This window comes from Patagioenas fasciata, chromosome 3 (assembly GCF_037038585.1).
Source record: "Patagioenas fasciata isolate bPatFas1 chromosome 3, bPatFas1.hap1, whole genome shotgun sequence".
Classification (NCBI taxonomy): Eukaryota; Metazoa; Chordata; class Aves; order Columbiformes; family Columbidae; genus Patagioenas; species Patagioenas fasciata.
The window spans coordinates 78565221-78577930 of NC_092522.1; the positions used below are offsets into that span (position 1 = coordinate 78565221).

General features: G+C 40.8%; 1 protein-coding gene across 3 annotated transcripts in view; it reads right to left on the reverse strand.

Annotated features, from left to right (window-relative positions):
• The window catches only part of AFG1L (AFG1 like ATPase), a 68892-nt gene extending 61875 nt beyond the window's left edge, over positions 1-7017 (reverse strand). For all 3 annotated transcript variants that reach the window (XM_071806662.1, XM_071806663.1, XM_065835876.2), the window contains exons 1-2: positions 6898-7017; positions 230-453 (exon numbers count right to left, since the gene is read on the reverse strand). In XM_071806662.1, coding sequence (XP_071662763.1) covers positions 230-453; positions 6898-7003 — 330 coding nt within the window. In that variant the 5' untranslated portion in view covers positions 7004-7017. The remainder of the gene's footprint in view (positions 1-229; positions 454-6897) is intronic.
• Between the last annotated feature and the right edge of the window lie 5693 nt (positions 7018-12710).

Consider the following 12710-nt stretch of genomic DNA (forward strand, 5'->3'; position numbering starts at 1 on the left):
GATTTTCTTACAGAATTATTTCAATAATATTTAGTTTGGTTGTTTATAGAGTGCCACTGGAATTTTACAAACCAAAAAGAAAAGAAGGAGATCCAAACATGAACAATAACCTACCTGTAAAGATTCAGCTGCAAAAATTAGACTTATGTTAATGACAGAAACTTATGCACTTCAAGCACATTCTTCCGAGCAAACAAAAATGTAAAAAAAAAAAATTTATAAATCTCACCTTTGAGAGAAGGTTTTTTGAACCAATGCTGTAGCCTTTAAGGCTCTCGTGCAGCTTCTGCAGGTGCTGCACAACTCTTCTTTGTTGCTCATCATTTCTCAGCTCTTCTTGCTTAATCAGAAAGTCATAATGTTCTAAAGGTCCATTGCAAACCAATAAGGCTCTGGCGTTAACATCTGTAGGAGTACCAGGGACGGTCCTCTCATCTGCCTGAGCTGTGTACACTGTAAAATGAAAAGTATATTATTAATAGAGAAGTTTTGAAAAGCATCCTCTTATATTCATAAACACATATTCTTAACAGTTTACAGAAAAACATATATACATTACTTACCTATACAAACACTAGAGTATGTTACCCCATTTTTCATTAAATCAACTTCTAACTTTTGCAGTAAACACCTCTAGTAGTATGTTTTAACATTTTTTATTAACAAGCACACACACTAAAAAGCTGAGAGTTGGTGAAATTTGGATGAGTTGTTGCAAGGGAAGTTTTGACTTTTTCCCTGCAAACTGAAGCAAAATCATTTAAAAATTCCAAAGTGCATTTCTCTGAATAGATGAATCCTTTAGAGAGTGGTGGGCTAAACTAGGCAAAAAGAATTTAAATGCTGGCAAACGAGAGACCAAAACAGGAGTTCAATGAGCAAGCTGAATGAGTCAAAGACCAGACTAAGCAAGGCAAAAGCTGTGAAGCCCTACAATGCCACAGCCTGCTCTGCTGGCATTCTCTTCTGCCTAGAAGAGACAGGACTATGCCCAAGCAGGAATTCTATTTATTAAAAAAAAAAAAAAAAAAAAGTCAGAATTGCTAGACACAAAATAAGATATAATTAGGAAAGAACATTCAGGATTACAAAGGCAGCTGGCTATATCAGTAATATAAAAAACTTAACAATGGAACACACTGAAAAGGTGTTTAATGTCTTCTTTGATTGCACCGTCATTTAAAAGGTTAAGTATAATTATGAGTAACACAATTTATAGCAATGATGAAATAAACAGATTTGAGTAGAAAAAAATGCAATAGAAGCATACATTAATAAACTCTGTTTTATTCAATACCAGTATAGTTCAACCTGGAACACAGTTTTCAATTTTCATATCATATTTCCTAGGAGGTATGAGCTAAGCAGAAGACGGTACAAAGACTATTTGTTAAACAATGAGCCACAACCCACAGAGAAATTGTAACAGGTACAAAGAGTTTAAAATTGTTAAAAGAAACATAAAATAAGTATAGCTGTAAAAGAGAAGGATAAAACTGAACAATTAAATCAAATTGTTTATTTATTGCAACGAACATCTTTGTTTCTCCAGAACACGAGTCACCATTTACATCTGTTCCCAATAATTGCATCAAATTCTCCTGCCCTGAAGGAACTGAGTTACTACTATGAATTCAAAGTGATTATAATAGCTCATCTCTAGCTAAAGAGATCACATAAAGAAAGTTTAGTTTAAAGTCTGTTATTGCAAATATTTGACTAAAACCTTTACAGAAGACTAAAGAAAAGCACATAGCTATTTCCAGATACACACAAGGTACTGAGAACAGGAAATAAACTGTATTTATACAGTTACCTTAATAACTGCAATCAAGGCAGTGAAATCTACTAGCTACATTTATACAGTCCTAAAATTACATTTGGCCCTTTGAAGGCAACCATGAGGCTTATGTGGTCACTGGGGAAAATGAGTTTGAAAACCCTGGTCTAGAAGCTGCAAAACTTTCATTGATAGGAAGTGAATTTTAAAAATAAGTTTGACAAAAATCTGTCAGGAACAGGTCAGTAATACCTGACCTGACTCCAAAAGGATGGGAAAAAGGCATATATGATCTCTCAAAGCTTCTTCATGTTATTTTCAACCATTCCACTCCCACAAGAAGTCTATCTCAGACCGATGATCTCTACTTCTGAACTATCTATGCCTTTGCAACGCATACATGTGGATGGCTCTGAGAGCTCCAATGAGAGGGCCAGCAAGTGCCCCATTATACCTAAAAAGCCATCAGTTCCTACTGTTTACTACAAGATCAGAGGGAGGGGAGAAAAAAAAAAGAGAAGCTGATATAGGGATAAGAAAGCGTTTGTGGCTCATGACCTTCCTGGCCATGGACAAAGCACCAGTAGGACTGCTCAGAATTGTGGTTTTTGTCTCAGGTTACATGTACTTAGAGCTAACCATCCCGGGAGTGGAAGAAAATACTTCGTCATTAACAGATAACGAAGATGAAGAGTGATGACAGAGGGTGCCACGGGACAAATTACTCACCGTTCTCCTAAAATAATATTGAACACCGGGATTTAAATATGCTGGGGGTACACTATCATACCCTACCAGGAGACAGTAACTGGTGATAAACTCAAACTTGCAGCTGCAAAATAATGGCATATGCTCTTTAAAAAGGGTGTATGGGTTTTAGAGGTAAGTCACCAGAAGACAGCTTTTCAAGTGATAAACTGTTCTAAGAAACAGGAAAAAAAGAAGTGTGTTTTCCATTCTAATCCATACTTTATGGCCAAGATTGCAAAATCATTTGAACAACTATGCTTCTATAGCAATCTGTTCTTAAACTGATAAAAAAAAAAAAAAACCACAACAAACTTTAGACATGTTAATGCATAGCAGAGGAATACCAGGCAATTGCTTTCCATAATTTTACATCAAGAAACTACTGTTAGAATAGGAATCTCCTATGACTCAGCACATTCATTGTAGTCCTACAGCCTTTTCCTCCATATTGCAAAATATGGGTTTTCATTTATCTCTTCCTGTCTCATTATCTGATCTTCGTATTACATAAACTGTTACTCGATTTTTATAAGCTCCCTTCTATCTCTATGTAGTGTTCTAGATACAAGTATAAAAAAGCACAGTATCAATTAGTTGTTCTCCCAGTTTTAAACATAACAGTGCAAAACTGCAGACATGCGTTTATCCATAACCTATCTTTCCCACCTCCATGGTGCAGGACAGTTTTGGATATTACCACATTTAGCTTGACATTCACCGCTTCTTTAAGAGTTGCCACCGGGTTGCAACTTTTTATTAAATTCCTGTTCCTAGAACATACATGTATCTCACTTTATCTCAAGCCATAAAATTAGTTGCTTGTGTTTGCCTTTCTGCTTGCCTATCCAAGGATCACAGACCAAGCTGCACTGTGATAGACAGAAAAAAGTCCTGCCTTGGAGAAACATGAGGGGACAAACCCACTGAAGCAACAAAGGACAAAAAACAAACAAAAAAAAGCAAACAAACAAAAAAAACCCCCAACCAAATTAACAAAAAAACCCACCACACTTATCAATGTAGAAATGCCTAATGAAAATGTCAATCTGAAATTCTAAAAAATTGCTTTTGAAGCGGGGAACTTAAGACATCTTCAGTAAACTGGCATTAACTTTCCACTGCAAATACAAGTGCCTACATAAAAATATAAAAAGACAATCCATTCTTCAGAGACCTTCTGCTCTGGAAAAGAGCAGCAAATAGAAAAATTCATCAGTGTGTTGTTGAGTTTTCCCACTGCCACTTAGAACTGATGTCTGAGATGACACAGGAGAAAGGCATGCAAGTTTCAATGACACCGCTCATGAAAGCAACAGTCACAGCTGAGGCAGGCACTAGAGTTATTTCTGTAAGAAGACAATCTGAAATGGAAGCTAAGTTGAGGCATATCAAAAACTGATCTCAACAGCAGCCACGAGGCTGAGAGCACAGAAGGGTAACCGAGATAAACACAACTCACCCTGGTAATCCTTGCTTTTACCTGGTAGTTGGATTTCGTTGTGTAAGGTTTTGAACTGTGATGTCCAAAATCTGTCAGAAGATAATTCTGATTACAAAAAGCCTGTCAGGTCCTTGTCTTCCCCATATTTCAGGGCCTAGGCTTCCCTGACATGAATTTTGTCTTTGCTATCTTTCCATGACTGCAGAAACTGACATATTTGAATTTATTAATCTGTGAGTTTTCAAGGAATGCAAAAAGACTTCATATGAATTTAAGATGATTATTCACCTCTGGGAGAGAACAAGTGTTGTACATCCACAGATTAATTCAAACTTGGTCTTCAAGATCTCTTACAGCCCTCAATCTAAACATCTTTTAAGCATATGATTAGAATGGTAGACTTTTAATAAGATGAAAAAGAAAAAAAGAAAAACCATGACAGAGAGATAATATCCAGCTAAAGACGCAAAGATCAAACAAATGGAAATTAACTCCTTTTATTGCAAAAGGTAAGTCATGCTTCAGATCACAATATTCACCTCACTAGAGGGTCACTCACATACAGTACACATGAAAATGTGTATTATTAATTCTGGAAACAAAGTTGAAACAACTTGGAAGTTAGGGGGCATTTCTATGAACAGGCAGATGGTGGTATCAGAGACCTCACTAAACTCATTCATTAAGCTGATAGCATAACTGCTGCAAAATCTTTCCTTCTTAGATTACATCACAATGATGGGGAAGGTCAATGGTGGAGTCTTGTAGCCCCAAAGGTTATTTTCCTGCAGGAAAATGGGAGTGAAGATCAGAATTTTTTTTTTTTTGCATGTTAGTACTTGTAAATAATAATAATAATCATCATCATCTCATATTTTATTAAATATATGTGCAAGTTTTGCAGAATCAGTCTAAAACAGGTGAACAGCCCCGTAGTGTACAAGAATTTCAATGAGTTAAGCACATGCACTGCAGTTAAAGCACAAGTAAACCTGCAAAAGAATGAAGACTTGGCATGTAAGCTTCTCAGGAAAGAGATCATGTGTCATTTATAAAGCATAAAATACATTTATAGTCCTGTAACGCCATACAATTGCTCCTTTCAAAATATTTCACAATACTTAATGAGAATAATGGGAGAGGAGACCAACTGAAAAAATCATTTACTTTCCAATGATTAATAGAATGCTTAGAAAAGCAAAGTCTGACCAACCATACTGGGGGAGGAAGGGGAGAAGAGGCTAAGATACCTGCACAAATTGAACATGTCAGGCCAATATCATATGAAACAAAAACAAACAAGCAAACAAACACCTACACCTACTGAAATGAGCAGAGGCAACTTACAGCAAAGATACAAGGACTTGGACTGTCCTCCCATCTTTGTCTCATTATATGACCTTGGATGAATCACTGAACCCCTGTTTAGCCTTCTTGTAGTCCATTCATTTGGGCAGTATACGAAGCAGTATTTGCAGTATATGCTTCTAGAGAAGCATATGAGGTAGAACTACAATTCTGGTTTTTTTTTTGCATACAAACCTGTGACATTATTCTGAAATAAGATTACTTATACTATTTCCATGCACACCCCATTTAACAATCTGACCTACAGATTAAAGTACAGAAAGAGGGAAAAGTTTATCAGTGAAATTACAACTTTGCACAAATACTACTTGTACAATTTTTTTCATTAAGAAGAAGGTACAAAAGTGTGGAAAGCAAATCACACAAAACAAAACAAAAAAACCCTATACACCAGTGGTCACAAAAACAAAATTATAAGTTAATTCAGTGATGGTTGCCCATCCCTGCAGATCTCTTCAAATAACATATGTAAGGACTACCTTCCCCTTGACGAGGAAGCTAAAGAACTATGCCTAAAGCCACAGGATCTACTCCAACAACATTTTTAAAATGGTAATCTGGTGGTTATAAAAAGCAACAAACATCTAATAAAAACAAATAAAAACAAACATCTAATAAAAACACACAACAGTAGTACTAAGGGTAGTGCTTGTCTGTTTTTCTTTAGGAAGTCTAAACATTGCAGAATCAAAATACAGTGTGTGTATGTGAACATTTACCAATCCTAGATCCGATGACTAACTTTCAGACCTTTGGGACTCACCCGACATCAACTGAAGCCTCACGCTTTTGTCAGACTGGTAGCAGATGAGTAACACTCACTAACAAAAAAAAAGAGTTCTGCTTCTAACCTAGGTCTCAAGTTACTAAAACCTAGCGTCCCACAAATATGTGTATTACAGTGACTTTTTAAGTAAGGCTGCCAGACAGAGCTCAGCTCTGTACAACGGAGAAGGCTTACAGGAAAAACTCCCCGAGCACAGTGAAAGCTCTGGCAGGATCCAGCGCACTCACCGCCCGGCGAGCTCCCGACACGGCTCACGGAACCTCTGTTAATCGGGGGAAAGCGGTATCGTTACCTCGGGAAGCCCCGGGGCCGTCCACGGACCCCCACGCCGCTCTGGGGGAGCCGGGAGCCGACTCCCAGCCCCCGGTCGCACCGCCCGGGGCCGCGGGGCCGGTCCAGGCGGACAGGCCGCCCCCGGCCTGCTCGAGCGGGGGAACATGAGGACACGGGCAGGGCACGCCAGGACGGCGGGGCCGCCGCGCGTCCCGGCGACTGCCGCCTGCTTCGCCCGGCCGGCCCTGGCAAGCCCCCTTCCTCGGCCCGGCCCCACCTCCGCCTGAGGGGAGACCCGCCGCGGGAGGGGGCTCACCGGACCCCCCCGGCCGCTCCACACTGCACTGCCCTGCCTGCCTGCCTGCCTGCCTGCCTGCCTGCCTCCCTCCCTCCCTCCCTGCGCCGTGCCCCAGCAACCTGCCGCTCTCCTTCCCTTCGCCCGGTGGCGGGCAGGGCAGGCTGCGGGGCCGGCGAGCCCCCTCCCGCGGCGGCACTGACCTCTCCGCAGGGCGGCGGCCCGCATCGGTAGCAAGCGAGCGCCCCGCCGCACCGAAGCCCACAGCAGACAGCGCGCAGTAACCAAGGGCGACACGGGCGCCGCCATCTTCCCGGCCCGGCCTCTGCGGAGGGGGCGCGGGGCGCGCTGGGAAATGGAGTCCGGCCGCCCCGCGGGGCGACGGCCGCGCCCCTTCGGAGGAGCCGGGGTTCGGCCTGTACTGGGCGAGTCGTGCCAGCCGGGGGCCATGGCTCCTCTCCCTCCGTTTGCCCCTCAGGCCAAGCCGCAGGCAGTGGGTTAGCAGGAGGGCAGCGAGCAGAGGAAGCAGAGCCTCCAGCACACGCCTCAGGGCCGCTCTCTCCGCACAGCCACTCGGCACAAATCAAACTTTACAGACCCACCAAGTGCCAGGCTGGTGCCATTTGTGGTACCTTACTGCCCCAGCCACCCACTCGAACTTTCTAACAACTCATCATCTGTGGTTTGTATCATGCTGCATCATAGGTGGAGCTGATGCAGCAGCTCTCAGGCCAGCTTGGTGGTCACTGAGTTTTGGCAACTGAATTTGCACTTCTTGATGATTTATAGCTTGTGGTGTTGTCTTTAAAAGTATAGACCGTAAATTAAGGACAAATACTTATGAACATAAAACACAACAGTAAGATACATTAACATAAAAGCAGAATCATAGAATCACTTTGGTTGGAAAAGACCTTTAAGATCATCAAGTCCAAACATTAAACTAACACTGCCAAGTTTATCACTAAACCATGTCCCTAAGAACATCATCTATGCATCTTTTAAACACCTCCAGGGATGGTGACTCCACCACTTCCCTGGGCAGCCTGTTCCAGTGCCTGACAACCCTTTCCATGAAGAAATTTTCTTAGTATCTAATCTAAACCTCTCCTGGTACAACATGAGATGTCCCTGAAGACAACACAAAATGTAGAGGCTGATTTGATCCTGTACAGCCAGTGTGTGCCTAGCACACCGTAACCCTTGTCCTTGGCAAGTATAGGTTGACGTGGGGCTCTGGAGAGCTACTCGGGAGAATGCCGACCCCCTGCCTCATTCAGTAGGTACCCAACTGTCTTATCCAAACACCTCCATGGTGACCGTGATGCTCTTTTCGTAGAAAGTCACAATGCAAAAAGCCTCCACTCCAAGGGAAAGGCATTGGCACCGGGGAATCGCCAACTGGAACACTTGCCTGTTCACTGGTTGGGTGTCTGTTCCCGTCAGAAATGCAACGAAAGGTCAGGTGCTGTCTGCCAAGTGCATTGTGCAAGAAATAGATAACAAAATGTCTGTTCATGGTAAGAACACAAAGGAAATGCTTTAACTGATTTGTTCATTTTGCAACATCAGAATTCTCATTACTTACTCTAGCATTAAATTTCCATGCAACATGAGAAAGCAAGCAAGTAATTTTCACAGACTATTAATCAACTTTTTTTTAATAAAAGAATAGCAAAATGTTGTATCAGGGCACTATAGAACAGTTTGCAAACAAAAGTTTATTATATCCTGGATAGTATTGCTAATTTTAAAAATAATGTTTATGATCCTGAAAATATTAACAGTGATTCTAACATGATTCTAATATATTGTGTCCAGTTCTGGGCCCCTCAGTTCAAGAAGGACAGGGAACTGCTGGAGAGGGTCCAGCGTAGGGCAACAAAGATGATTAAGGGAGTGGAGCATCTCCCTTATGAAGAAAGGCTGAGGGAGCTGGGGCTCTTTGATTTGGAGAAGAGGAGACTGAGGGGTGACCTTATTAATGTTTATAAATATATAAAGGGTGAGTGCCACGAGGATGGAGTCAGGCTCTTCTCAGTGGCAAACAATGATAGGACAAGGGGCAATGGGATCAAGCTGGAACACAAGAGGTTCCACTTAAATTTGAGAAAGAACTTCTTCTCAGTGAGGGTGACAGAGCACTGGAACAGGCTGCCCAGGGAGGTTGTGGAGTCTCCTTCCCTGGAGACATTCGAAGCCCGCCTGGACACATTCCTGTGCGACCTCACCTAGGCGTTCCTGCTCCAGCAGGGGGATTGGACTAGATGATCTTTTGAGGTCCCTTCCAATCCCAAACATACTGTGATACTGTGATACTGTGATGTTCAGCTGGTTTAAAATAAGTGGCTGCTCCAGATACATCTTCAGTGCTATATACCTCATTAAGTAGTGAACCAAAGTGCCAATTTATCACATCTTAAAAGAGCTGTTTTCAGTGCATTTTCTTTCATCTTTCCTTTATTGAGCATTTATTGGTTTTGACTCATTCTAGTACATTATAGCTATCAACACCTGTGCCCACTTAGGAATGAATTCCAGTACAAATCGTAGTGAATTGAATAGATGTCTCAAAGATGCATCACAATTGTTGCAATATTTTTAGAAACTCAAACAAGGAAACAAACAACTTCAGTAAAAGTGATTTAAATAACAAATAACTTATCTTTATCAACAGCTTATCTCCTTGAGAACAAAGAATAAACAAGGCAACAAGAGCCGGTTTTTCTTCCGTTATTAACTCAGATCACAATACGAATGGGTGAAATGTCAAGAATAATTGGAGAAAATGACAGTATAATCTTCAGCAAAAACATCTGATTTATTTAAATTATCACTGTTTTTATCTTAACCATGTTATGCAAGGCAGCATAGAAAAACTTGTAATTTGAGTCTGTTCTGACATCTTCTACCTAAGTGAATAAACCCTCTGCAACGCTGTGAGCCTCCTGTACACTGGCAAACTCTGAACTGCCCCTGTACATGGCACTGAACACGCAAGGAACTGAATCTCCATTGGCTGTAAACGCTTGGCAAAAGCACATTTTGGTGTTAACTTAAACAAATAGGACTTTCAAGTATCCTTCTGTGGATTAGTATGGTTAATGTCCTGTAACAGACAAAGATCCATTCTGGGGTATGTTTGTATACTCAATTCTCTGTACCTGTCCATTTGCTCACCTCCAAAGTATGTGACATTGCAACTATGTAGAAATTAAATTGAAACTTTTTCAACCCAGCTGCATTATTAGTCTGGCAGCTAGAAAAATGTATAGGTGGTCTTTAACAAAAATAAAAAACTGGGGCACAACAAAAGTCCTCCAGAGGCCCCTCTAGCTTCTGGTGCTCTAAACTGCACTCCTTCTAGAAATCCTGGAGTACTGAACCCTATGAGGAAGTATGTGTCCAAGGATCTCTGGGTCTCTGCCAGACTCTCCCCGAGATTCTGCAGAAGGAGGCCACGCTCTACCTGTGTGCAAGGAAACATCTTTGGCTTCCAAACATAAATGTACTCGTGATAAAAAACTGACCATTCAGCCTACAAAAATGGATTTTTGTGGCTAGTTTTCATCAACAGAGTTTCCACCAAAAGCCATTGCCCTGGGATTATGTCAAAACACTCTGGGATAAACTTGATGTTAACCTCCTCTATTTTGAGACAATCAAATATGCTGTAGTCTACGTTGCTTGGAAATGCTCAGATTAATAAAGCTGCATAAATGCTCCCAAATTTATGGACTTAGAGCCATTTTCACTGTTCGAGGCTTGCATTTCAGTCAGCTCAAACAGCTCACTGTGTTAGAAATTGCAGAGTTGCAGAGTCTTCCAGCTACACAGGCACTACTCAGCATCTCTCAGAAAAAGTTCACAGCAGAAATGAATGCCGTGAGGTGGTGAATGACATTTTAAACATGAAGGAATCTAGAAGTATGTATGAGAATCATCCCTTGTTGAAAGAGATAATATTGCATAAAAAGGGAGAAGAGGAATTGAATATAATACATAAATCTGAATACAAATATCTAAAATGTGGACATTACAAATTATAAATATAAGATTAACATTTTTATCTTGAGGATAAGTATACAATGCAGATACTCAAACACCATGTTTCAAAACACTGGCAGCTAACATAGGAATCAGTAAGTAATTTTTCCACATAAAGTATTGCACAATTAGTTCAATGCCTTGTGGTTTTTGCCTTACCCTGAGTCAGCATTCTCCACAAGTTTTGATAAAATATGCCCATGTTGACTAAAATGTGTTAACGTGAGCACTTCCCAGAAGGCTAGAGAGTCCTAACTGGATAATGGAGAGATTTGGTTTCCTTTCCAGTTAAATGTGACCTTTTCTTTTAAAAACAAAGAAACAAACAAAAATCTACTTGAGAGTTATTACTATACCAAATCTAAAAATAAATCGTCCATTAATAACTGCTTTTGTGGGTTCACGCCATGAGACTCCAGTATTCATATGGCCATTTGAAGTTATGCCAGAGTATCTTTGTGCTATAGTTGAGTAAATAATGTGTAGTAACAAATCCCTGAGTACCTAATATCTTAGTTGTTACTCTGAACACTTGACGCTTTACATCTGATCTTTGTATCTACAAACACAGCTGACTTCTCTCCCTCCAGATTTGATATTTGGCCCAAAGTCCATGTCAGAAACAGAATCGAAACTTTCTTTTCTGAATTTATGCTCGCCTGAATCCTGACAGAATGACTGTTCTAGCAAGCAAAAGCGATTACGGACAGCATAACTCCAGTCTCATGGATCACAATTCAAAATAAACAAATGCACTTTCTGAGGGCTGGAAGGAAACAAGGAAGCTCACAGGACTCTAATTTTCCCCCACCTTCATTCCTTCTTCCTTCTCTTTGCCTCATTAGGCAGCGTGGCTTGCGTACTTCCACACAATGTAAGCAGAGGCCCATCATGAAGCAGGACATCCTCCCCTTTGTGTCTGAGCTCAGAGGATTTGTGTTTTACCTAAATGGAAAAAAAATAAAAAAGGGAAACCCCACCAAATCACTGTAACCTCCTTACTTATCAGCACTATAGACACATGGGCACTGAAACATTCCCTCCCTGTAGCTTGCGTCCACACAGCTCTCCGCCACCATTTATCTCTGTCAGGAAAAGCAGACAAAACAGTAGTGCTAAGATAGTATGCCATGAGAAAAGCACCCAGTCTAAGCCCCATTCCTAGTATTTACCCAGCGTGAGAACAGAGTATATTCGTGATTCGTCATAGGTTCAGCAACTTCCCAAATGTAGGGTATCACTTTTTTTGTTCCTTTGGAATAGATAATGAAACCAGGCTTGGCCACGAGGTAGACAATATATTATACTTAAAACAATATCAGTACTCTGCCATATCTTCACATTTGCAGTCAGATACGGTAGCATAGGTTGTGTAAGAAACAAAAGCTTATCCAGATGCGTGCACATGCAATCTCAGTTGAATTAACGAGTTTTTTCTTGCTTTGCTGCAAGACCAGTTTAAAAACTCTGTCAGCTTAATTTCTGTTTATAAAGTGAGCAGTTGGCAACTATTAGAAGAAAGAAGGGAAGTAAGGAAGGTGCACTAGTAAGGGGGGAAAATAATACTGGAGGAGTGATGAGCAGAAAATTCACAGAAAAGTTACCAAACAAACCACCTACACTGCACTGGTTATATGGGTGGGCTATTTTTGTACCTTGGGTTTATCTCTGCTTTCTCATTTTCTTTTTATTAACATAGACAACTGCTAAGCAAACTTGACAGATGTTAACTTTGATTCTCCCAGGTGTGATCTGGGAGCAGCCTGCCATTTTCTCTACTGTCTCCACAAATTTTTAGAAAAAAAATTTAACCAGTTTTCTCATTCTACCTGGATGGTAATGGAGCATCACCAGAACTCTTTCATAAAGAAGGAAGGAAAATTATATATGCATTTAACCACTGGAGGGGTACTGTTAACAGATATTTAAAAAATCTGGAAGACTTTTGATGGTAGAGTCATATAGAAAT